This window comes from Girardinichthys multiradiatus, chromosome 18 (genome assembly GCF_021462225.1).
Source record: "Girardinichthys multiradiatus isolate DD_20200921_A chromosome 18, DD_fGirMul_XY1, whole genome shotgun sequence".
Lineage (NCBI taxonomy): Eukaryota > Metazoa > Chordata > Actinopteri > Cyprinodontiformes > Goodeidae > Girardinichthys > Girardinichthys multiradiatus.
This window is the reverse complement of record NC_061810.1, coordinates 11,843,571-11,871,250: the sequence shown is the minus strand read 5'-3', so window position 1 is coordinate 11,871,250 and position 27,680 is coordinate 11,843,571. Positions and strand designations below refer to the sequence as shown.

The following is a 27,680-nucleotide window of genomic DNA, read 5'->3' as shown; positions in this document are numbered from 1 at the left end:
TATTGACTATAATGGAGTTACTTTACAGCTTTTCTCAGTCTGGAGACCAAATCCTTTAACCTTCAAAACATATTCTAAGAGAATCAGCTCCATGCAGGAAACTTGAGTCTTTTTTCAATCAATTTTCTTGATTTTCTTTTTTTCTAACCCACACTGGTAAACTGTTGCCATGGTAGTTGAGATGAAGTAGGAATAATAATTGTTACTCCATTGCTGTGTGTGAATTAAAACCTAGAGGGCATGAGTTAGCGGACTGAGATACAGAGAAGAAATGAGACAGGATGAGGACTGAGTTCTCTTGTGCATTTCATTTTTGAGTTCTCGCTAGATCTCTTCACTAGTGTCAGAGCCCGCAACCTTAAAGTGCAAGAGTCAAGTCTGACCTCCAGGATTATCAGAACTACTCACAAACGTTAATGAGTAGAGGAAGGAGCTTATTCATGAACAAATTGTTTACAAATGAAGCACTTCCTTTTACATTGTCTTATATGAGAATGAAGCCTATTTTTCAAAGCAATGCTCATTCTCTTACCAAAAAAATCATATTTTTAGGTGAAAAAGCTGCATCCAGAACCAAACCCGCCAAACAGCCCTCAACAAAACACAATAACAAGTACAATGACATAAAGTTAGTGCTAAAATGATATAGGACAGAGAACATGTGAAATAATCACACACAGAACTGGGTTCAGCAAAAATCCTGAATCAAATTTATTCTGTCTTAATCTCAAACACCAGAAATGTTACACTACAACTGGATAAAATACAGCTGCTTTGACACGGGCAATAAATTAGGAAAAAGAAAAAACAAACCAACACACACATGTGTGTCCTTCACAATAAAGTGAAATACCATATGTAAATCAGAATATAAAAATATATTTATATATGTATAGTGCTCTGTTGGCTTACTTTGTCAGGTTCCATCTGATTTAAGGGAGCCAACTTTATTAGCTGTACTGCAGACAAAATAAAAGAAGCACCTAATCTAGAATGTAACTGACACAGGGAGAAAGATTATTCCCTCAGACCTCAGCTGGTTTTCATTCTAAACATGCCTCAAATAAGAAAAAAAGTACACTTCATGAGCGAATGCTGACAAAGAAGGCTAGTATTGTTTTCCAGTTCCAGTTATTAAACACCTAGTACCAGGGTTTTGTTGTTCTTTAGCACTGAGATTCAACATACTCTTCATTACTGGGACGCCTCTTCTTTAGAGTGTGGTACTCATCCTCATCCTCAGAGTCCTGGAAGAGACCAGACCAGGGAACAGATTAAAAACTGTGTACACAGCAATATTACTTATTTAAAACATTTCTGGTGGACGTATGCAAAAGGTATTTCTGAGCTGAAAGTTATTGTTTTAAAGTATTACACTGTAAAACGTACCAGTAGATATAGTTCACAGCATGTGGCGCTCCTCACGTTGGCTGCCTGTGGATAGGTGACACACTCCTCTCTGATGGATGGAGAACACAAAGAGTTGTTAAAACATGTGTCACTTCACACTGTTTAGCCTGGTGTTCGTGTTTGAACAGTCGCCATTTATTACAGCTTCAACTGAATTTAATGCTAGATTTTACCCAGAGCTGAACTGTTTCGCCGTTTCTGTCGCTCCAATTTCATACCAAAGTAAACAACCACTTAGCTTAGCAGGGGAGAAAAAGGTACAAGAAAAGAAACCACTCACACAGTTTTGATTAAAAGTGACAAAGTCAAACAAACAACTATGAAGATCTATTAAATGACAGGTTTTCTTTTTTATGAGTTCTCACCACACAAAAGAAACCAGCGCATTAGTGCCAGTAGCTGTAACTATCGGAGAAACTGCCTCCAAACGTGAGTCAGTCCCTACAGACCTTTGTGTTTGAAGTAGTGCTTACTCGCTGGTCTGGAGCTGTGAACGGCGCATATGCTTCACTGTCTTTGCTCTTCACGTCATCAACATGCATGTCTGAAGAAGCTTGATAGAAGTTCCTCCGTTCTTGCTCCTAAAGCCATGACGCTCACTTTGCAGCCCTTAATCTTGGGAACTATGTTTGAGTCTGCAATTTTGAGTTTCAGTTCTCAAGTCAAGTGAAGGCAAGCGAAACATTAAATTCCAATAGGACAAGAAAAGTGATTTATTATTAATAGGTTCTTAAATTGGCCAATGAATGATGGATGGCTGCTGCCCTGTACTCTAACTAAATAGCTGTCAAGCAGAAAAGGACAAATTAAAGCTGAGGGAATGCAGCATCAACCAGCAGGGATTAAAAAGTACTATAAAGACGTACATTTTAGGCCAGGAATCCATTTTGTCATAAAACCATATATGATGATCCTTAAAAGGTGGGTTTAGTAGATAACTGTGTTTTTATTTTGTGTAATAATGTGTATACATGTCAGGTTTTAGCAGCTAAAATGAGCATTGAGCCTGTAGCTCCGGATTTTGAAGATGAACTGGTTTTGGTACTGATCCTTGTTTAAAGAGAACTTAGCGCTGGAATAATCCAGGAATTTGTAAAACTGGAAATTGTCCTAGGGATTTACAGTAAATACCAGGATTAAACTTTGAATGTAATATATTTTATATTAGCATAATCCTGACAAAAAAAGATTTTAAGCTAGTACATTTCAAGCAAGTATATCTATGCTATTCCTCAATGCCAGGCACATAACACACTGGTTAGTGCATGGGTGTTGAGTCCAAACAGCTCAAAGTTCAAGAAACTGAAGAAAAATGAGAGCAAATAAGAGCAAAACAAATTCAATTTCTGAAGAGTCTCATGGCAAGCTCAATCATTGGTTAATTTATCAGGCAGTTATCTAACTTCCATAGACCTGAAACAACAGGAGCCAAAAAAGAAAACAGCAGCTCTTCTCAGATTAAACCACCTTGTAGATCAACCATCTGAACACAGCATTGATTCAAAGCATTCCTCCAAGATGTTTGACCTTCCTAAAGCCAAATCTTAGACCCCAGTTCTTGTTTAACCTTCATCGCATTAGCAATCCAGAAGTCAAATCGATCACCATTGAAGGCTGACTTGACTGTCATTATCCCCGAGAGACTAACACCACTGATTGGTAGAATAAATTTACTCACCCCTCTGTGACTTCTATGGGTGATCTGTAGGAATTTGATTGGTTGCGCTGTTTCTTGGGCCAGAACATCCGTCCAATCAGAAAGAGGGTGATGAGGCCGGAAGGGAGGAGGATGAAGGTGAGGAGTACAGCAACATCGGAGAAGCGGATGGTGGGTGCTGAGGAGAGCAAGAATGTTGGGGTCGTAGGGTACGAATGAACACGGCATTCATAATCAGGTATAGACAGGACATCACACCAACAACACAAAGTCATTACAGCTCTCTTCTCCTTCAGAGAAAAACAAACATTTTAATCTCTTTACAGCCCCATTTTAGAACAAAACAGTTATGAATCTGAAGCTAACCATGATCACAATGCATTGCAAAAGTCTTTATACCCATTGAACATTTCTGTTTTGTCACATTACAACCACAAACTTAAATGAATTATATTGAAATTTTATGTTAAAGAGGTACTATTAGAAACGTCAAGTGGAAGGCGCTTGATACACATATCACATATTTGCAAATACAATTCTGAAAAGTGTGGCATGCATTTTCTATTCCCAGCATGATGCTCCCAACGCCATGTTTCACGATGAGGATGCAGGTTCCAGGTGATTTGTAATGTTATTTTTCCCTCACATGCATTTAGTATGTAGTAAAACAAATATAATTTAGGTTTCATTGGACTAGAGCAACCTCTTCACCATGTTTACTGTGTCCTCCTGTGGTAAACTAAAACAGGATATTTTATGGATTTCGTTCAACAATGGCTTTTTTGTTGCCACATGGGTCTGATTTTTATTTGTAAAATATGTGCTGCTTTGTGTTTTTCTATCATATGTATAATCCCAAAAAATACATTAAAGTTTGTGGGTGTTTTAAGTGTATAAAAACACCTGCCATTGTATCTAGGTGCATGCCACATCCAGTTAGGTGCAGCTTCCCCAGCTTTATCTTAAGGTAACAACATCTATGTATTTCAAAGCCATTAAGTGGCACCATGTTCTTTAATAATCACTATTTAAAAAGAGTAAAAATAACAATTCTCCGTTATGGGGAAGGGGGTGTGGGTTATATGCCAGGATCCTCTTGGACCGGAATCACAAATTTCCTGTTTGCCAGGAAACTGCTCTCTGACATAAACAAATAAGCTGTGCAAAGTTAGCTAGAGTGCTTTAGCAGAAACACACAAGAGAGAGGAGTGAGATCTTAACCAAACCACCCTAGAGGTAACTTTCATCTGACCGCTTGTACCTCCAGACATCTTCACCCTCGCCTCTCCAGCTCAAGAGTCTAGACAGCATGATAAATTTGAGCGAAAATGCTTACATTATGACAGGCCCACACAACAATGCGTAAATGTTTGCCTTAATCTGCTATCTACGGAAACATTTGGCCGGTTGTGGAATTCCAAGCCAATGACTCCTCTCTCTGCATGCACACAATCAGGTTAATGGGAATTTTACAATGAGTTAAGCTTGAGAGAATTAAAATACCACTAAAATGATCTGAAATGAAGGATTTTGATTTGACAACTGCTATAACAAACGTACAAAAAGGTAAAAAAAACATATTTAAATGACTGAAGAATCTAGCCGTGTGTAATGTTTTTTTTATGTTGTATCTTACCCTTCAGAGTAACTGTGAGTACGGTGTGGGAGTTTGGGGACCCGTAGACATCTGGAGGGTTTGTGACATCACATATGTATGTCCCATTATCATTCAGTGTTGCGTTGATCAGAGAGATGGAGGCGTCCCCACGTGCAGGGCTTCCCCGCCATTGGATCCGACCGCCAAACTGACCGTTGAGCGGAGGAAATGCTCGAGAGGAGAACTGGAAAAACTGCAATGGAAAAAAAGTCAATTTTAATCCAGTGTCAGAGAAATACCTGCAGAAACCATAGGAAAAGTTTGCCTTTTCAGAGTAAACTAGACCAATCGCTACAGGATTTAACTCATATGGAATAGCAGATGGTGGTGGGACATTTCTTCTTTTTTTTGAAAAAGCTTTTCAAAGCAAAATCCACAAAACATGACAAAAACTCTCAAACAGCTGCAGGGAAAGGACATTCACGACAGTGCGAAAAATCTGCAGATGTCTGGAAAACAAAGTTTATCTCCTGAGTTGACATTTACAACATCAGTTTGTTAACAACAACCTTCATCACCAAGTCCTTACTCCGTCTTACCGACCAAGACTTGTTCAAACACAGCATTCAGAGTATGAGTGTATTGTGTGTGTGGGTGCAGGGAAAGAAAGGAAAAGATGTTTTAGAATACAAACACAAAGAAAAAAACAAAACTATACATACAAACAGGATTTAAATAACTATTATAAATGACACTATGATGACAGAATATTTTTTTGAGTTTAATGATTAAAAAGTATGAATCTTGTTAAATATTAGATGAGGCTCAAAGCGAGGAAGAGATTATGTCCAAGTTTAGCATGTTTTAGTTGGAAATCGCAGGGACTTGCTAACTATATGGGCCGGTAACAGCGCATTTCTCTTCCTTTTATGTGCTAAAACAATGAAGGAACATGCTGACAAGTACATATTTTACAACACTGTGTGTGCAACAAGTGCTCTGACATTCCCAGGCGGAAGTCTGGCGGGATTCTGTTGTAATTGCGACGAGTGACTTACAAAATTCGACTTCTGATAACTTAGATAACATGCTATTATATGAATGTATGAATAAGCACCACATGACCATCTGTAATCTCAAGGCAAAGCTAAAGTTTTTAGTTACTCCTATGAAGTTCAAGCCAAATTCTTCCAGTGGCTTCTCCTTTAAATCCAAGGTGCTAGCATTTTGTTCTTCCAAGAAATGTGCAAATATTGGAACTTATTCCATTTAAAATTTGGCTTTGACAATAATGACCAACACAATTCTGAATATAATTTTTTACATAATCAAGCAGGCCAAATTCTCCATCTGGCTACAACCTTTACCTACAGGCAACAATGACATGAATAGTCAAGACACCAATCTATGCTAAAAAGGTGGATTTTTTTTTCCACCACAGAAATAATTGGGGTTTTAAAACATTAGTATAAACCAGTAAATAGCCATGAAATCTTCTGAATTATTCACAGTCTGGTCTGTTAACAGATGGACAGATCAGTATAAAATAAATTCCCAACTATTTTTCTCCTCATTTTATGGCAGAAATGTTGCCTGTTGCTAATGTATGCAGTAGCAGCCATGTAAGCTCAGTAAGGCTGATAAAATTACATCCGTCCAAGTAAAGGTTACAAGACAGTATTGCACCCCTTTACACTATAGGCATCAGGACAGCATAGAGCGTTTTAAAGGGGGCACTTTTTTAGCCTTTTTACATTTTGCATTTCCATTGGAGGCTGTGGGGGTGCAGAAAAGTTGAATTTAGTCTCTCCAGGTGTTGCGGAGATATCTTTATATTTAGTTTGGCTCGTATTTTTCAGTCCATTCAGTTTTCAGTCATGGACTTCCAGCTAATCGATTTCGTGTATCCGTCATATTGATTTCTCACTGTGATTTTATAGTCCAAGCTCAAGTATGCCTACGCGGAAAGAGGATAAGTTTGGTTCGGTTGTTGGGTGTATTAATCCACACAATTCATCACATTGTCACCCAGCAACAGAACATCTTCAAAGTACCTGCTTACATTTTATTTTTCATGGAAATGTTCCCACATCAGTGGGTAAATTCCTATTTCCCCCACTTCAAGAACGATTTGTTTAGCAACCTCCAATATCAAGAAAGATTTGCTGAAAGCAAAGCAGAAAGCTCCAAATAACACTAAAATGATGACAAACGTTATTCTAGACATGAATTTATTGTGTGTTGATATGACGTCCTGGCCATTGTGTTGATAACAGGAGCATTGTGCCTTCTGCTTATGTTAGCACTGTGAGCTGCTTTTAGCTCCTTGAGGAACATACCAGGCTGTGTGTTTTCATTATTATTATTACATTAACAGTTTTGCACAATTTTTGTCTGTTTTTTCTTGTTTCTGTACTGCTAGATAATTGTTATAAAACTACAAAAATGGCTGAACAGGTCAAGGTGGAGCGTTCTTTGATCTGTAGGGGGGCAGGGTGTAAGGGGCATTTAAAGAGACAGCACCAAAACGAGTTGCTCTCAGATGCACCTCCGAACAGGGGTAAAAGAGGAGCCTGTGGAGCTTAAATAACAAGGAATTAAGACCAATGCACTGCAGTTCCTCTTTATATAGATGCCAGCTGAATGATTTAAGGGTGAAAAGGAGGAATATAAATGCATGATATGTCCCCTTTAATAGTTATCAAGTCCATTTTAACAGGACTAAGGCTAAAACACTCCTGAGATGACCATGATTAGCTCTATAAGCATGCCTGAAAATGATCAGTGAAAACTCACACTGTACTCTGAGCCTGTTAAGCTAACAATTAACAGCAGAAGAGATGTGAAAATCAACATAATTAAAAAAAACATATGAAGACCTCATGTTCATCACAAAACCTTACTTAAAATAAAAAGATTAAATTACTAAAAAAGCTTTGAAAATAAAAAAACTTTCTTGTCAAGCTACTAATGAAAGGCCAATGGTGCCACAAAACTTAAAAAAAACATCTGTACTTTTCTTTTCTTCCCATTTCATTTCACCTTCTTTTATTTTATGTGCATCCATTTTGTGTTTAAAGGAACTACACTTTTGACCCCGTTGAATCCTCTGCAACCATTGTTGGTCTGCGATAAAAATTTGATCTGCATGTGTATTTTCTTTAGTTCCAGGTGCGGAGATGCAACACTGACGATTACATGAGGTGAGCCGTCACCTCTTCATACCTGAAACTTGTAATCTCTGAGAAGTGTTTATATTAGTTGTTGTAAAAACATCTGACAGGATGAAGATCCAAATAAGACTGAAAAACTGTTGAAATACTGAGTGCTGCCTTCTCTCCATTCGTATATTTCAAGCCTTTCCAACCCTGCACATTCAGCTGCTTTGTAGCCACCTTCCTTTGTCCATGTTATTGTAGTCGTAGACAGAGAACACTGGTTTAATGGTCAACGGCAAATCTGGATGTCTGTCTGTGGAACAGACAGGAAACAAAAAGAAAGCCTTCATTTTAATCTCATTATCAGGAAAAGAGCATTCTGGAAAAAGGAAACCAAAACAGCAGAGGACTGATAAATATGTACACAGATAAATCATGCCATCAGCATTTTAGTTGATGACCACTATGGTAATTAAATAAACCTGATACATTTTGGTATTTTTTAACATTTTATGATAACATAATGATCCAATTTGTACATGATGTTTGATAAACAAAATGTATCACATGTTGCAGAAGTATCAAAGAGGAATTACCATAAGTACAGGCAGAGTTCCTTTTTATGAATAACATATTCTAATGCACTTTTCTGAGTTTGCCTTTATTAATATTTATGAAATCCAGATCATACAACATTTCACCTGCATGTTTACATCCTCTAGCATTTACAAGACTGGGTGCAGTGTCAACTAGAATAGCTGTACATGGCTTCCCAATAAAAAACAAATAATGGCAAAAGCAAACACTCAATCTCAGCCACTGATAATGTTTATGGTTTTACAACTGTGTGGTGTGTGTGGGTGTGTGTACAATCTCTACTTTCTAAGAGACTGATTGTAGGCCTGTACTGATAACGCCAATCATCCCAGTGTATTGTAATCCATGATCATGAGAGGTATAATCAGTGACAAGCAGGTATCTGCTGGGCCTGGAAGCAAACATCAGACCCAAAGGCCAACCTTTATTTATGCAATGTACTGAGACATGACTAAGAATACTACAGTGTTTTTTCAACTGAGAACATCTGAATACATCTAGATATTTTACACAAAAAAAAAACACACTTCTGCTTCTGGCCTAAATAAACTTTTATAAGCTTAGTTCAATAGACAAATACTGCAATTACCATTATTTTCTGCAAATATCTCATTGTACATTCAGCCTCTCTCCTCCAATCTGCAAAGTTTATCCTCATTGAGACAGAGGTAACTATGCAAGCCACTGAAGCACTGCAGCAATGCTGACTGACTAAAACTTTGGCAGCAAATTGATATTTTCTGACAGAGGTTTTCACATGCTTATTCATGGCCTTTCCCAGTGTGATATACGCCAGGGGGGCCGCAGGCCAATAAACCGACTAAAGGCGCTAATGAAAATGGGTGGAAAGTAATTGAGGGTTTAGAAATAAAAATGTAAAAAAAAAAAACAGTAAGCTGTACCATCTGTGGATCAAGTCAGCATTCACCTACGATAAAGAGAAAGATGCTTATAACCTGAGCAAAAAAAGAAAAAAACCATGTGCTTGTTTTTTCCTCCATCTTCTTCCAAAATCTCAGTAGAGACAACATTGTCTAAAGTGACCCAACCAGCAGCACTCCATACCATCAGAACCACAATGCATTAGCCTCCATTTAACTCTGAGTGCTCCTATAGGAAATAACATCTATAGAATCTCACAGTCCAAATGCAATTACAAAGAACCACATGTGATGCCATCTCCCAGTACAATGGAGCTGCTCAAATGATGTGGTGCGTTCTTTGTGGACTGGAGAGTGAATGTTAGCCCTGAATGCAGTTATGGTTTAGAGTGGATAAATTTGAACTCATTTCCAACAAGACCACAATACCATCACAAAGGAAGTGGTATCCTGACTGGCCCCCATAACTGTGGAAGCTCCAGACTTACAGAAATGATGGAAGATAGCATAAACGGGTAAAGAAAAACATCAACGTGAGACTAACAGAGCGAACGTACAGGCTGCAAATAGAGTTTAAATCAAAGCAGGGAATGAAATGCCTTCAGATATTACTGTCACAGCTTGGCAGGTTAAACAATGAGATCAATAAAGTAACCAGATATTCAAACAAGACACTTTACTTTACAATGAATAGGGCCTTAGGTTTTATCTGTAACTTCAGTTAATACAATCTATATGCTGTAAATTTAGTGTTTCTGTGAGATCATGTCTGCTGGTGTTGAAGGAACTACATATTATAGATGTTTTGGCCTCAGCGGCCCCTCTACCTCAGTCTGTTCTCCCAATCTGTTTTATTAGGAAAAAAATCCAATTTTACATCGTCCTTGCTACAAATAACCACAATTAGAAATCATGATAACTGGTTAATCTAATAAAGGACAGATTTAGCCAAATACATAAATTAAATTTATGCATTTGAGTCAAAATGCAGAAGCTTTTGAAATTATTGTAACCCTCTGCATTTCAGCGGACATGCATTTGTCAGAGTTCAAATTACAGTTGTTATACTCTGAAGTGTCAGAAAGTTAGTTCTAATTACTAAGATTTAATATCCAGTATGATGACATTTGTGAAAACAGTCATCAGATAATGACTGAATATTTCAGTTGGACAGACTCAACAGCACCCTCTGGAACTACAGGTCCTTCTCAAAATATTAGCATATTGTGATAAAGTTAATTATTTTCCATAATGTCATGATGAAAATTTAACATTCATATATTTTAGATTCATTGCACACTAACTGAAATATTTCAGGTCTTTTATTGTCTTAATACGGATGATTTTGGCATACAGCTCATGAAAACCCAAAATTCCTATCTCACAAAATTAGCATATCATTAAAAGGGTCTCTAAACGAGCTATGAACCTAATCATCTGAATCAACGAGTTAACTCTAAACACCTGCAAAAGATTCCTGAGGCCTTTAAAACTCCCAGTCTGGTTCATCACTCAAAACCCCAATCATGGGTAAGACTGCTGACCTGACTGTTATCCAGAAGGCCACTATTGACACCCTCAAGCAAGAGGGTAAGACACAGAAATACATTTCTGAACGAATAGGCTGTTCCCAGAGTGCTGTATCAAGGCACCTCAGTGGGAAGTCTGTGGGAAGGAAAACGTGTGGCAGAAAACGCACAACGAGAAGAGGTGACCGGACCCTGAGGAAGATTGTGGAGAAGGGCCGATTCCAGACCTTGGGGGACCTGCGGAAGCAGTGGACTGAGTCTGGAGTAGAAACATCCAGAGCCACCGTGCACAGGCGTGTGCAGGAAATGGGCTACAGGTGCCGCATTCCCCAGGTCAAGCCACTTTTGAACCAGAAACAGTGGCAGAAGCGCCTGACCTGGGCTACAGAGAAGCAGCACTGGACTGTTGCTCAGTGGTCCAAAGTACTTTTTTCAGATGAAAGCAAATTCTGCATGTCATTCGGAAATCAAGGTGCTAGAGTCTGGAGGAAGACTGGGGAGAAGGAAATGCCAAAATGCCAGAAGTCCAGTGTCAAGTACCCACAGTCAGTGATGGTCTGGGGTGCCGTGTCAGCTGCTGGTGTTGGTCCACTGTGTTTTATCAAGGGCAGGGTCAATGCAGCTAGCTATCAGGAGATTTTGGAGCATTTCATGCTTCCATCTGCTGAAAAGCTTTATGGAGATGAAGATTTCATTTTTCAGCACGACCTGGCACCTGCTCACAGTGCCAAAACCACTGGTAAATGGTTTACTGACCATGGTATCACTGTGCTCAATTGGCCTGCTAACTCTCCTGACCTGAACCCCATAGAGAATCTGTGGGATATTGTGAAGAGAACGTTGAGAGACTCAAGACCCAACACTCTGGATGAGCTAAAGGCCGCTATCGAAGCATCCTGGGCCTCCATAAGACCTCAGCAGTGCCACAGGCTGATTGCCTCCATGCCACGCCGCATTGAAGCAGTCATTTCTGCAAAAGGATTCTCGACCAAGTATTGAGTGCATAACTGTACATGATTATTTGAAGGTTGACGTTTTTTGTATTAAAAAGTTTTCTTTTATTGGTCGGATGAAATATGCTAATTTTGTGAGATAGGAATTTTGGGTTTTCATGAGCTGTATGCCAAAATCATTCGTATTAAGACAATAAAAGACCTGAAATATTTCAGTTAGTGTGCAATGAATCTAAAATATATGAATGTAAAATTTTCATCATTACATTATGGAAAATAATGAACTTTATCACAATATGCTAATATTTTGAGAAGGACCTGTACATCTAATGATCATTTGATTTAACTCTCTTTGGCTGCCGCAAGCGCTCCAAACGCAAGGGGGCGGAATATTTCAGGCGGACAGAATTTCGCGACCCCTTGTGGTCACTGATTCTGATGATTCTGACTGTAGCAACAAGCAATCACTGAAGCTCAAACTGACAAGTGTTCAAACTTATACATTCTAGCCTGCTTATTCTATTTCCTGACGTACGTAAAAAAAAAAAATACAAAGCCTAAGGGATAAAAAATATTGTAAGAATAAATGCTTTAATTCTGCTACATAATACAACCAGTGGCTACTGATCGAGGATTTACAGCAGTATGCAAATCAATGTTTTTTGTATTAATAATCAAACAATATAGTAGAATAGAAAACGCAGCTATCAGCCGATAATTTCGTTCAGTTCCAGCTTCCAACCTTCGGATGTTCTTCGTCTTTCCAGTCTGTTTCTCATTGCTTTGGTATTGATCCAATACTAAGTAAATACAAGGCTAATATCACCGATACCCGATACTTTACTTGAAATGTCATAATCTTTGAATGATTTTATGATTTTCCCTTTGGTTAGTTGATTATTATTATGATAAAACAAAGGACAACGATTTTAGGTGAAATAAACATGTTTTATTAATTACATCAATATAAAGTAGTGTAAGAGCATAAAAATACCAAAATAATTATCTAATAGATCTTTGTGAATTATCTAGGTGAAATAAAATGATTATGATAATTAAGTCTCCAGTGTGATATGCATGTACTATTCTAAATAGGAATACTATTTTTCTGTCAATGGTTAACACAAAGGTTTATTATGTTCAGCCATAGTCATATTTCAGGGTTAAGGTATGCATGTGTGTGTGTGTGTGTCTCTGATTACCAGTTACACTGATGAACACATTTACCTGAATATTCCTGATTTTTGGCTGAAAAGTCTCTGCCAGAGACCTCTGTTTCTGTGTCGGGGGTATGGTTTGAGGATCTCCCTCCTCCTCCCTCAACTATTTTTTCCAGCTCGGAGTTCTCGAGGCGAGTGTGAACTGTTTATGTTTCTGTAAATTAGTTCTCACAGTAACGAATGACTTTTCTGCACACATCATGTGTGGCAGTGTCCTTATCAGCGGCAGTGAATAACGTCCACAAAGCACTTCTTTCTCTCTCCGCCATCATGGGCTGCTGTCAGTGCTCTCTGCCGGCAGAGCAGGGAGGGGAGGGGCAGTGAGCAGCAAAGAGAGAGAAGCGGCACTCGGCTGCACTCTGTGAAAAAAAATTCTATTTGGTGCACGCATATAAGAGAAACATGTCGATCTCACCAGCTAGTATTGATCCGATACTGATCCTGAGTTGGCATCGATATTTTTGATCCATCGGCCCACCTCCAGCTTTGTTATTTTTCAGCATGAAGAATATCATGTGTGGCATGTGTGCGTGTGAAGTCTGGAAAATGTGTGTGTCTCACACTCATTGCATGAGGCTTCAGAGCTCTAAATATATTTATTCAGTGCAGATTTAGATTCGCTAGTTTAAAACTAAAAGATATTCAGGAGAATAGCACAGAAAGTCAGGAAAAGCAACCTTATGATCAAAGCACCAAAATAACCATTTTAGGTTTCCAAGTTGTTGCCATGCTTTTCAAACACAGCAATTAAAATACTAATGCGACTGAGGCAGAAGGAAAACCCAGGAGAAATAGCTGAAGCAATGGTAACTGGATATTAGGGAGAACGTCTGATACAGTGAGAAGAAATGTGATGATGCCCGTTTCCTTTTGCGAGAGCTCCATCTGTGCCATCTTGGAGCGGGTCTGAGCAGGAAAATTGTGTAAAAAAAGGTTGTCTTGTGGAAGAATGGTGAGAAACACTAAGGAAGACAAGGAAAGACCACTCCGATATTAGATAGATTATGGAATTTACAACCTCTGAGTAGAAAACGTCAACTGGAAGTCAGTATTAGTCAAAACGTCGACTTCTACATTCAAGATGGCTGCTACTTGCATCAATAGTAGTAAAATGTTCTGTTTTTAGCAGTTCTTTACAATTTATGTAACATTTAGTCAGTCGTACACGTTCTACTTTTTGGTGTTTATAAGAAGAGATGCTTCAACACTGTTTATATGCACAAAATACAGCGTAGAACAGTGTTTATTTCCATTGTTGTTGTTCTAAGACAGCTGTTACAGTTGCTAACAAAAACAAGCAGGAAACTGGAACGCTACAACTCGAAGATGACGCAATCTCCGACTTTCCAGTTCAGACTTCCAAGGTTAATGGAGTGCAGCAACAAAACTGCCTTGCTTTTGGTACAAGATCATCTTTGGATCAGGTCTGCAGCTGAAACGTAAACATGTGGTAGGCTGATTTCAAACAAAAGCACCTGTGGAGGTGATGTGTTTCTGCATAATGTAGTTTTAAAGTGCCTGTGCCACGCATTTTCTACAAATGCAAGAACTGAAAGACAACATCTTAATATTGAAGAAATTTGGCAGTAATTGACCTTATATTAGGATTTAATACGTCATAAAAGGCAATTGTGACACAAAATAGGCATATTCTGAAGTTAAATTTTGCAAGTCCAAAGTCGCCTGGAATTGACATCTAGGGGGAAGTCTCTGGTCATCCATTGTGTGAGCGTCAATGATAAACTGCTCAGGTAGAAGCCAAGATGTGTTAAAAACAGCACTCATATGGTGAAACGGTGCATTGCTTTTGGCGGCAGCAATACTACTACAGCAGTCATTAGTCTGCAAAATTTTCCTGAAGTGAAGAGGATCAGAGCTGGAAAACTGACGAGGGACAAATGGGCTGGTCCCTCCAAGCACAGCCAGTTGTGATCGGAGGACCTCTTGGCAAACGGCTTGGAGCAAGAACAAGAGAAATTATGTCAGAGGTCGGGATGTCTTGCAGACGAAGGAGAATGTTACAGCAGATGCTATAGCCACATCTGATGGGAAAAGATCGCCAAATAAAAGGTTGTTGCTCCTGTTGCTAAACGGATCAAGGCTCAGCAGGTAAGAACACTTCTTTGTCACAAACGTAGATTTAGATATCGTCAGTTATTGGTAATTATTTTATTACCAATAATAATACAAAACTATTATTACTAAAATAAGAAATTACACACATGTACAATATATTTAAATAAATGCTTTCTAAAGATTCTAATTCTGCTCCAAGGTGCTCAGCTTCGCCGCCAGTTGTTTCACTTAGTGCCTTATTTACTGTAACCCTGGATTTACACTGTGGCTGTGTCCAAATTCAGGGGCTGCGTCCTTCGAAGGCTAAATATCAGGCCGAGTATGTCACAGCAATGCGACGAAGGCCAAATTCGAAGGAGAATATAGCTGTGTATATAGCTGTGTAAACCTGAAATATCTGTTCGGTGTACCAAGATATTACTTGGTTGCAAAGGTTCAGACATGGCTGATTAACGAAAGAAAAGAAAATGAGAAGATAATTAAACAAGAACATTTTAAAGAAGACAAGCTTATTAAAAAAATCAGGAATATATATAAAAGGGGGCGAACTTCTCCGCCTCTCTGATTTTTCTTTTGACTCTGCTTTGTCTCTCTCTAATAGTGACTGAAAAATATCTAAAGAATTATCAGATTCTTTGCTACTGTCTGTGTCAGCTATTGCAGCAGCAGTCAGTTTATGTGCCGGGGTTCTCCTTCTGTGTCATTAAAAGAGCACAAAGGAGTAGTCTGGAAGTGCCTTTATAGTGAAATTTATGACCATATATCTCAACAACTGTTCATTTCAGCAGCATGAATATTCTTTTTGGAATATTTTGTTAATGTTTCCTTTCCATATATGTAATTGGTTTTATCATGTCACAGGCACAGGTACTTCTTGTTCGAGAGCTCATAGATTTTTCTATTGCTTAGATCTTCAGGTTTCATGGTGCGTTTTAATTGGAAAACAACAAATGTGTGTTCCCTCTAATATAGGAAAAATATTGCTAAAAATATTTAAGGTCTCAAAATTATTTAATTATATTCAGTTATTAAGTAGAAACATTCTATATAATGGAAATGGCCCAACCCTATTACACTTTAAACTTGTACAGCATTAATACTGAGCTGGTGTAATACACAGTTTTAGTTTTCAATTCAATTCAATTCAGTTTATTTATATAGTGCCAATTCACAACACATGTCGTCTCAAGGCACTTCACAAAAGTCAGGTACATACAGGGGTTAGACAATGAAACTGAAACACCTGGTTTTAGACCACAATAATTTATTAGTACGGTGTAGGGCCTCCTTTTGCGGCCAATACAATGTCATTTTGTCTTGGGAATGACATATACAAGTCCTGCACAGTGGTCAGAGGGATTTTAAGCCATTCTTGCAGGATAGTGGCCAGGTCTCTACGTGATACTGGTGGAGGAAAACGTTTCCTGACTCGCTCCTCCAAAACACCCCAAAGTGGCTCAATAATATTGAGATCTGGTGACTGTGCAGGTCATGGGAGATGTTCAACTTCACTTTCATGTTCATCAAACCAATCTTTCACCAGTCTTGCTGTGTGTATTGGTGCATTGTCATCCTGATACACGGCACCGCCTTCAGGACACAATGTTTGAACCATTGGATGCACATGGTCCTCAAGAATGGTTCGGTAGTCCTTGGCAGTGACGCGCCCATCTAGCACAAGTATTGGGCCAAGGGAATGCCATGATATGGCAGCCCAAACCATCACTGATCCACCCCCATGCTTCACTCTGGGCATGCAACAGTCTGGGGGGTACGCTTCGGTGCTTCTCCACACCATAACTCTCCCGGATGTGGGGAAAACAATAAAGGTGGACTGATCAGAGAACAATACATGTTTCACATTGTCCACAGCCCAAGATTTGCGCTCCTTGCACCATTAAAACCGACGTTTGGCATTGGCATGAGTGACCAAAGGTTTGGCTATAGCAGCCCGGCCGTGTATATTGACCCTGTGGAGCTCCCGACGGACAGTTCTGGTGGAAACAGGGGAGTTGAGGTGCACATTTAATTCTGCCATGATTTGGGCAGCCGTGGTTTTATGTTTTTTGGATACAATCCGGGTTAGCACCCGAACATCCCTTTCAGACAGCTTCCTCTTGCGTCCACAGTTAATCCTGTTGGATGTGATTCGTCCTTCTTGGTGGTATGCTGACATTACCCTGGATACCGTGGCTCTTGATACATCACAAAGACTTGCTGTCTTGGTCACAGATGCGCCAGCAAGACGTGCACCAACAATTTGTCCTCTTTTGAACTCTGGTATGTCACCCATAATGTTGTGTGCATTTCAATATTTTGAGCAAAACTGTGCTCTTACCCTGCTAATTGAACCTTCACACTCTACTCTTACTGGTGCAATGTGCAATCAATGAAGACTGGCTACCAGGCTGGTCCAATTTAGCCATGAAACCTCCCACACTAAAATGACAGGTGTTTCAGTTTCATTGTCCAACCCCTGTACATTCCAATTAATCGTAACCATTGTTTTGGGTATTACACTTGACAACCACAAGGACATCAAAAGATTTTTACATTTCAAAGAAACTGTATAAACGAGTTCTGAAATACTCACCAACAGTGGTGGACCTCCAGTCTGTGGTCTATAAGACCAGTGAACAGACATTTTGCTAGTTGGCCTGCTTGTAGAGGTAAATGTGCAGGACAACGTGACCGTGTCACCTTTAGATGCATGGAGCTCTGCTGGAGTGCTCACTTTAATGGCGGAAACTCGGGAAAGGCCTGGAAATGAAATAAAGTCAGATTTCAATGATGAGTGCAGTTAAATTGGACAACTGATATGAGCAGATTCACGCGTTCATGAGTTACACAGAAAAAAGTGGAGAAATTGAACAAAGAAGACATTGTGGGTGGTATTTCACCCATTTCTATATGAAAAAACTGATACCATCTACACATGTCATACTGTGGTGAAAGCACAGTGTCCCTCCAGCTGTTCTCCTTGCATTTGAAATGTAAAAATCTTTTGATGTCCTTGTGGTTGTCAAGTGTAATACTCAAAACAATGGTTACGATTAATTGGAATGTACAGGGGTAGGAAAATGAAACTGAAACACCTGTCATTTTAGTGTGGGAGGTTTCATGGCTAAATTGGACCAGCCTGGTAGCCAGTCTTCATTGATTGCACATTGCACCAGTAAGAGCAGAGTGTGAAGGTTCAATTAGCAGGGGAAGAGCACAGTTTTGCTCAAAATATTGAAATGCACACAACATTATGGGTGACATACAAGAGTTCAAAAGAGGACAAATTGTTGGTGCACATCTTGCTGGCGCATCTGTGACCAAGACAGCAAGTCTTTGTGATGTATCAAGAGCCACGGTATCCAGGGTAATGTCAGCATACCACCAAGAAGGACGAACCACATTCAACAGGATTAACTGTGGACGCAAGAGGAAGCTGTCTGAAAGGGATGTTCGGATGCTAACCTGGATTGTATCCAAAAAACATAAAACCACGGCTACCCAAATCACAGCAGAATTAAATGTGCACCTCAACTCTCCTGTTTCCACCAGAACTGTCCGTCGGGAGCTCCACAGGGTCAATATACATGGCCGGGCTGCTATAGCCAAACCTTTGGTCACTCATGCCAATGCCAAACGTCGGTTTCAATGGTGCAAGGAGCACAAATCTTGGGCTGTGGACAATGTGAAACATGTATTGTTCTCTGATGAGTCCACCTTTACTGTTTTCCCCACATCCGGGAGAGTTACGGTGTGGAGAAGCCCCAAAGAAGCGTACCACCCAGACTGTTGCATGCCGAGAGTGAAGCATGGGGGTGGATCAGTGATGGTTTGGGCTGCCATATCATGGCATTCCCTTGGCCCAATACTTGTGCCAGATGAGTGCGTCACTGCCAAGGACTACCGAACCATTCTTGAGGACCATGGGCATCCAAAGGTTCAAACATTGTATCCTGAAGGCGGTGCCATGTATCAGGATGACAATGCACCAACACACACAGCAAGACTGGTGAAAGATTGGTTTGATGAACATGAAAGTGAAGTTGAACATCTCCCAAGGCCTGCACAGTCACCAGATCTAAATATTATTGAGCCACTTTGGGGTGTTTTGGAGGAGCGAGTCAGGAAACGTTTTCCTCCACCATTATCACGTAGTGACCTGGCTATCCTGCAAGAAGAATGGCTTAAAATCCCTCTGACCACTGTGCAGGACTTGTATATGTCATTTCAAGATGAATTGACGCTGTATTGGCCGCAAAAGGAGGCCCTACAACATACTAATAAATTATTGTGGTCTAAAACCAGGTGTTTCAGTTTCATTGTCCAACCCCTGTACATGTGGCATTTGGCTACATTCATTCATTTTAATTTGTATTCTAAGGTGTTGTGCTGCAGCACACACAGGAGCCCAAAATTTACTGAATATTTCAGAAACGGAAGAAATGTGCATCACCAAGCAGATATTGCAGATATAACCAGTATCAAGTCAGCTTACTAACTGAGGGACTGAGTCATGCTCAAAGAATGTAGATATGGATCTCTTTATTGCCGGATTATCCTTCAAAGCCTCCAAGATGAACCCCTTCTCTATGAAATTTTGAGGTATCAATACATCAACTTTATTACACATTACTGCGCTGCTGTTTTGATAAATAAAATGCTGTGCATTCCAAGAGCCTTGCAAAAAAACTAAGAAAGAGCAACAAACGATAGTAAGCATATAGGCGATTTTGGATGCACACCGTTGGTTTAATGGAGTCCAGCAGTCATAATAAGAACAGTTTATCTAACCCAAAAAGAGCGTAAGAGATCTGTTCAAATCCTCTACAAAGAACCCAGGGTGAGTGAGCTGACATGGTCACTACTGGGAACCTAGCAGATCAGAGCAAGTTTCTGGGCATTTTCTGGTTTTCCAACTGTTGTGATGTGAAAAGCAAATTCAGGTGGCTGTCCACAGGATGGCACAGCTGAAGTCAAAGTCCATTTTGACCTAAATCTGTATTCAGTTGCAATAAATTATGCTTTTTTTTCTGGTCCCATTCTGAAACAATACATTATCCTTTTTCTTAGAACTTAACTGTCACAATAGTTTGAATCAACTGGTAACTCAACATCCAATTTCTGTTAACTATCAGATTTAATTCCCAGTAATTGCATCTACACTGCTCAAAAAAATAAAGGGAACACTAAAATAACACATCCTAGATCTGAATGAATGAAATATTCTCATTGAATACTTTGTTCTGTACAAAGTTGAAAATGCTGACAACAAAATCACAAATCATTAATGGAAATCAAATTTAATAACCAATGGAGGCCTGGATTTGGAGTCACACACAAAATTAAAATGGAAAAACACGCTACAGGCTGATCCAACTTTGATGTAATGTCCTTAAAACAAGTCAAAATGAGGCTCCACGTGCCCGTATGACCTCCCTACAACGCCTGGGCATGCTCCTGATGAGACGGTGGATGGTCTCCTGAGGGATCTCCTCCCAGACCTGGACTAAAGCATCCGCCAACTCCTAGACTGTCTGTGGTGCAACGTGACATTGGTGGATGGAGAGATACATGATCTCCCAGATGTGCTCAATCAGATTCAGGTCTGGGGAACGGGCGGGCCAGTCCAAAGCTTCAATGTCTTCACCTTGCAGGAACTGCTGACACACTCCAGCCACATGAGGTCTAGCATTGTCCTGCATTAGGAGGAACCCAGGGCCAACCGCACCAGCATATGGTCTCACAAGGGGTCTGAGGATCTCATCTCGGTACCTAATGGCAGTCAGGCTACCTCTGGTGACCACATGGTCATGCTGCCCTCCAAAGAAATGCCACCCCACACCATTACTGACCCACTGCCAAACCGGTCATGCTGAAGGGTGTTGCAGGCAGCAGATTGCTCTCTACGGTGTCTCCAGACTCTGTCACGTCTGTCACATGTGCTCAGTGTGAACCTGCTTTCATCTGTGAAGACCACAGGGCGCCAGTGGCGAATTTACCAATCCTGGTGTTCTCTGGCAACGCCAAGCGTCCTGCACGGTGTTGGGCTGTGAGCACAACCCCCATTTGTGGACGTTGGGCCCTCATAACATCCTCATGGAGTCGGTTTCTAACCATTTGTGCAGACACATGCACATTTGTGGCCTGCTGGAGGTCATTTTGCAGGGCTCTGGCAGAGCTCCTCCTGTTCCTCCTTGGACAAAGGTGGAGGTAGCGGTCCTGCTGCTGGGTTGTTGCCCTCCTACGGCCTCCTCCACGTCTCCTGGTGTACTGGCCTGTCTCCTGGTAGCATCTCCAGGCTCTGGACACTACGCTGACAGACACAGCAAACCTTCTTGCCACAGCTCGCATTGATGTGCCATCCTGGATGAGCTGCACTACCTGAGCCACTTGTGTGGGTTGTAGAGTCCGTCTCATGCTACCACGAGTGTGAAAGCACCACCAACATTCAAAAGTGACCAAAACATCAGCCAGAAAGCATAGGTACTGAGAAGTGGTCTGTGGTCCCCACCTGCAGAACCACTCCTTTATTGAGTGTGTCTTGCTAATCGCCAAAGATTTCCCCCTGTTGTCTATTTCATTTGCACAACAGGATGTGAAATTGATTGTCAATCAGTGTTGCTTCCTAAGTGGACAGTTTGATTTCACAGAAGTTTGATTTACTTGGAGATATATTGTGTTGTTTAAGTGTTCCCTTTATTTTTTTCAGCAGTGTATATTTGCAGTGCCTTGGAAAATATTCACTCTTCATAAACTTAAAAAAAATATAATAAATATCTAAAAAGTGTGGTGTAGATTTGTTTTCAGCACCCTTTTCTTGTATATCCCTACATAAAATCCAGTGCAATTAACTAAACTACTAAACTCCATCTGTCTTTCATTTTTCAGTATAAATCCAGATGTTCTGTGAAGGCCTCAGAGGATTGTTAAAGAACATTTGTAAACGTCATAAAGACCAATTCAAACAGCAGGCAGGTCAGAAATAAAGTTGTGAAGAAGTTTCAAGCAGTAGATTATAAGCTTTGAAATGATAGGCTGGTATGGGAAGAAACTTGTGCCATCAGAAATTGAATTTGAATTGCTCTGACTGAAATTCAGTTCGACTACTTTCACTTTCAAGTCTGTAATTCAATTTCAGTTCCAAAATTCAGTTTTTTGTGTCACACATCAGGGTCCTTGAGGATAGCCACAGATTCATCAAACACAAATTAATCGATTTACGTTTCACATCAGGTTCAATTTCCTTTACGGCATGTTGAGCTGGAGCAGTGCAGCATACATGAGCTTGGCGGATGTCAATCATCAAGTCAAATGAGCATCAATAAGAAGCATCATGTAAACAAATGATGGTCAAACAGTAACACTTATGCTACCTGTAGCTATTAGCTAAACCTGCCAGATTAGCATAGTTTGCCGCCGGTGTTACGTCGGTCTGTGTTTCTCTTGTACCTCAGCGTAACATCTGTTGCCTAGCAACCGTGTTAGCGTGAAGCACAGAGCTGTGAAGCCGAACAAATGGAGCCTGAAGGTTAATAACGCTGTCTCTACTGTAAATGACTACACGGTTTTTATTTAACCTTTTACATATTGCTGATAGCTTATAATGCTGTTTTGTTTTAAAATGGTATTGTTTTATGATCTTGTTCATTATTCAGCCATTTAAAATGTTGAAAATATGTTATGTCTTCATAGATATAAAAATCTAACACTGGATAAAATACATTGATGTCAAATATCATTTGTTTAATTTATTTGTAAAGCTTTCAACAACTTAAACACTAACATGTTAACTTTAGGAACAAAGTTTAAATCAGTTTATTTGCAGAGCATATTAATAATAATTATTATTATAATAAAAATAAACCAAACATTAATATTAGATTTCTGATTGAATTATATCTGTTTAACTTCCACCCATTGGGGAAACCCAGCGGGATTTTGAAAACAATGTGCCGGGATTTAGCTGCTCTCTCGGGGTTTAGCGCACCTCAACCACCTGCTCAGCTGACAGCTGGTGAGGCGGCTGCTGGGGCAACAGACGAAAACATCGGCGCATTTTTGCAATTAAGCGATATCTTGATAAACTGATCAGATATTTTAGGTTTACACAACTACAATCTCGTCTAAAAACATTGTAAAAGTTCGGCTGTTTCACAGAATGCGCAATACAGGTCCTTCTCAAAAAATTAGCATATTGTGATAAAGTTCATTATTTTCTATAATGTAATGATAAAAATTTAATATTCATATATTTTAGATTCATTGCACACTAACTGAAATATTTCAGGTCCTTTATTGTCTTAATACAGATGATTGTGGCATACAGCTCATGAAAACCCAAAATTCCTATCTCACAAAATTAGCATATTTCATCTGACCAATAAAAGAAAAGTGTTTTTAATACAAAAAACGTCAACCTTCAAATAATCATGTACAGTTATGCACTCAATACTTGGTTGGGAATCCTTTGGCAGAAATGACTGCTTCAATGCGGCGTGGCATGGAGGCAATCAGCCTGTGGCACTGCTGAGGTCTTATGGAGGCCCAGGATGCTTCGATAGCGGCCTTTAGTTCATCCAGACTGTTGGGTCTTGAGTCTCTCAACGTTCTCTTCACAATATCTCACAGATTCTCTATTGGGTTCAGGTCAGGAGAGTTGTCAGGCCAATTGAGCACAACGATACCATGGTCAGTAAACTATTTACCAGTGGTTTTGGCACTGTGAGCAGGTGCCAGGTCGTGCTGAAAAATGAAATCTTCATCTCCATAAAGCGTTTCAGCAGATGGAAGCATGAAGTGCTCCAAAATCTCCTGATAGCTAGCTGCATTGACCCTGCCCTTGATAAAACACAGTGGACCAACACCAGCAGCTGACACAGCACCCCAGACCATCACTGACTGTGGGTACTTGACACTGGACTTCTGGCATTTTGGCATTTCCTTCTCCCCAGTCTTCCTCCAGACTCTGGCACCTTGATTTCCGAATGACATGCAGAATTTGCTTTCATCCGAAAAAAGTACTTTGAACCACTGAGCAACAGTCCAGTGCTGCTTCTCTGTAGCCCAGGTCTGGGGAATGCGGCACCTGTAGCCCATTTCCTGCACACGCCTGTATACGGTGGCTCTGGATGTTTCTACTCCAGACTCCGTTCACTGCTTCTGCAGGTCCCCCAAGGTCTGGAATCGGCCCTTCTCCACAATCTTCCTCAGGGTCCGGTCACCTCTTCTCGTTGTGCAGCGTTTTCTGCCACACTTTTTCCTTCCCACAGACTTCCCACTGAGGTGCCTTGATACAGCACTCTGGGAACAGCCTATTCGTTCAGATATTTCTTTCTGTGTCTTATCCTCTTGCTTGAAGGTGTCAATAGTGGCCTTCTGGACAGCAGTCAGGTCGGCAGTCTTACCCATGATTGGGGTTTTGAGTGATGAACCAGGCTGGGAGTTTTAAAGGCCTCAGGAATCTTTTGCAGGTGTTTAGAGTTAACTCGTTGATTCAGATGATTAGGTTCATAGCTCGTTTAGAGACCCTTTTAATGATATGCTAATTTTGTGAGATAGAAATTTTGGGTTTTCATGAGCTGTATGCCAAAATCATCCGTATTAAGACAATAAAAGACCTGAAATATTTCAGTTAGTGTGCAATGAATCTAAAATATATGAATGTTAAATTTTAATCATTACATTATGGAAAATAATGAACTTTATTACAATATGCTAATTTTTTGAGAAGGACCTGTATATCCAATTTTATTCACAACTTTTCTCTCTCCTCCGAGCTTTGCTATTTCCGTTTGAACAATCTACCTCGACCCGCAATGAATCATGGGATAAGGTGGGACACGGAGGATACACCGGACCCATCCTTCAAATTTGGGGACAAGGACGCATTTGTTGGAACCTTGGAGATTTGACAGCATTCGTTGCCTCATCCAGGACGTTATCGGCCAACAAATGCGTCCTTCAAAGAATGCAGTCCTGAATCTGGACACAGCAATAGTGAATGACATCCGTGAGTCAGTAAATCTGTGTTTGATTATTCTGTGGCTTCAAGAACCCGGATGTGTGACACAAAAGACTGAATTTTGGAACTGAAATTGAAAGTAATCAAACTGAATTTTTAATACAACGAAATACATTTTAAAAGCAAATTAATTCAGTTTCAAAACATTAAATTCAGTTTAGTAAAATTCATTTTCAAACCAATGCATTTAATTTCAAATTACACAAATACGCTCTGAACAATTCAAATTCAATTTCTGATGGCACAAGTTTCTTCCCAAAGGCTGGGAGTAGGGCAGCCAATATTGCATGAAATCTCTGAAGTAGCTCTGGAGATCTATAGCTCCTGTGGAGCAACCTGTTCACATAACTATTTGTGAACTCCAAATATTTTACCTTTATGGCACCATGGCAAGAAGAAAGTCCTAAAATTCCTTTTTGCAGTTTTTCACAGACCTTGTAGGGGACACTGCAAACATTTGGAGGTATGTCCTTTGGTCAGATGAGACCAAAATTAAACTTATTGGCCTACAAATAAACATGATATGTGGAGGAAAACTAACACTGCACATCTCTCTGAGCACACCATCCTTACAGTAAAACATAGTGGTGGCAGCATCATGCTCTGGATGTTTTTCTCCCCAGGAAAACTTGTCAAAATTAATGTGAAGATGGTTGGAGCTAAATACATGTAAATCCTAGAGGAAACCCAGACTGAAGCTGCAACATACAGAGGAACAAAGAAATGGATAAGATCAAAGCACATTTGTCTGCTAGAATGGCCCAGTCAAAGTACAGCCCTATATCTAATCAAGAATCTGTTTCATGACTTGAAAGCTGAGGCTGACAGGCAACATTCATTTAATCTGAATGGGTTAGATCTATAAAGCTTATAGACATACCCGCTAAAGACGGTCTTATCTAATTCCAGCAAAAGGTAATTCCAGAAAGTATTGGAACAGGCATCTTATCCCTAAAAAATCCCAATCAAAATATTAAGTCTTAAGATTAATAACGTGAAAAATGTACTGTTTAATTGAACTTCAATTCATCTGAAGCAAAATAAAACTGCCTCAAAAGACACAGCTTTGCGGATATCTTTGTGGATATCCTGGCAATAATTGCATAATATTGTAAACACGTAGCATAACACAAGTACTTATCCATATCCAGAACTTAAACAGTCTGCCTTAGTAGACCTGCTCAGTGCTAATAACTATTTACGTTACATTTCACATCCTCCAATATTAAAAGGTCTTTTATTTGAACAGAGATTTCCTGGATTTAGGCGTTTTTGGAGAACGTTCTGCATACCAGCAGCTGTGAAGCCGCTCCTCTTCCTGAAATTACCACATTTGGCCTGCTTGATATGATGTAACTTTTACCCACCCAAATAATTTATGTATTACCTTACAAAATATGACTTTATTTTACTTAATAATCCCGTGTAGGTATAGCAACGCCCTTTGAACAGACAGTTTAAAACAATCGTCCTAAGGTCATTTATGGCGTTTATTAACGAGGATCATTCTATCCTTTCAAACAGGCAGCCTTAGAAATAAAGAAAAAAGCCACACAAAGTTCTCGCTAAACTATTAAGATGACTGCGGCGTGCCCAGCAAAGACATTCTTCTAAAGTAAATGATAAATGTGACTAAATAAGCAGCTTTCGGGAGCAAATGTACAAGTATTGTAAAGCCTGTCCCTCACCTGACGCTAATGCTGAAATATTTACTGCGTCACGACCGCCAAGCTGAGGCCCAGTTTACTTACCGAAAACGCTGAACAAATACAGCAGCAAAACTACATTGAGAGTCGTTTCTCCTGCGACTAGTCGACACATTATTGGATTTCAAGGTGGGTCCACTCCGGTGACGATGAGGGGGGGGAAATCCTCCAAATTGCGTCAAAACATCGGGAAAATTCCGTCCATGGTGTGTTTTGTCTGTCTGTCCACCCGCCTGCTGTCTGAAAACCTGTCGGACAGGTGGATCAGGAAGTGGAGCTATGCACTCAGGGCTATTACTGGTTGAATAATGAGGCACATAAAACGAAGCTCACACCGAAGAAAAACCCAAAGTGAACTTTTGAATTCCACCATAAGATACAAAGTCCAGCACACAAGGGACTGTTTTAGAGGGGAAACAAAGGTCAAATATAACCTGGAGTTATTTTGGTTAACTATTCTAAGTTAGGGTAGGTACTTGTTTCACTCGTTTCCCAACAAAGGCAACAAAATACATCTGATGCAAACACACATTTAGACCATATGCACAAATACAATCAAATAATTTAATAATTCTAATATCAATAAAAATCTGTGCCATTAAAAAAAGGTAGAAGCTAAAGTATTCGTCTATCTCATCCCCGCTTGGTAAAGTTAAGCCTAATGTATTTATGTATTTATTTCACACATTTATTCATTGTGGTTGTTTGATCTCTAAGTGATATTGTAGCTTCACGCTGAAGGCATCAAAACTATGAATTAATACATGTGGAATTATATACTGAACAAAAAAGTGTGAAACAACTGAAAATATGTCTTATATTCTAGGTTCTTCAAAGTAGTCACCTTTTGCTTTGATTACTGCTCCGCACACTCT

General features: G+C 39.8%; 1 protein-coding gene across 1 annotated transcript; it reads right to left on the bottom strand.

Annotated features, from left to right (window-relative positions):
- Nucleotides 1–687: 687 nt before the first annotated feature.
- On the bottom strand, nt 688–27,108 carry mpzl3 (myelin protein zero-like 3). Its single transcript, XM_047390548.1, has 6 exons — nt 26,851–27,108; nt 17,672–17,838; nt 4,704–4,917; nt 3,089–3,245; nt 1,390–1,459; nt 688–1,247 (listed from the first exon to the last, which is right to left on the bottom strand). Exons 1-6 carry the CDS (start codon nt 26,918–26,920, stop codon nt 1,167–1,169), a joined length of 759 nt encoding a protein of 252 aa, XP_047246504.1. The 5' UTR covers nt 26,921–27,108; the 3' UTR covers nt 688–1,166.
- Between the last annotated feature and the right edge of the window lie 572 nt (nt 27,109–27,680).

What these genes read in the sequence shown, in the direction of transcription:
- mpzl3 (XM_047390548.1), bottom strand. Translation starts at nt 26,920, where the DNA reads ATGTGTCGACTAGTCGCAGGAGAAACGACTCTCAATGTAGTTTTGCTG. An exon ending in GTATTTGTTCAGCGTTTTCG is followed by an intron (nt 17,839 to 26,850) that starts GTAAGTAAACTG and finishes TTTCATTTCCAG; the next exon opens with GCCTTTCCCGAGTTTCCGCC. An exon ending in CTGGAGGTCCACCACTGTTG is followed by an intron (nt 4,918 to 17,671) that starts GTGAGTATTTCA and finishes TTTCCATTGCAG; the next exon opens with TTTTTCCAGTTCTCCTCTCG.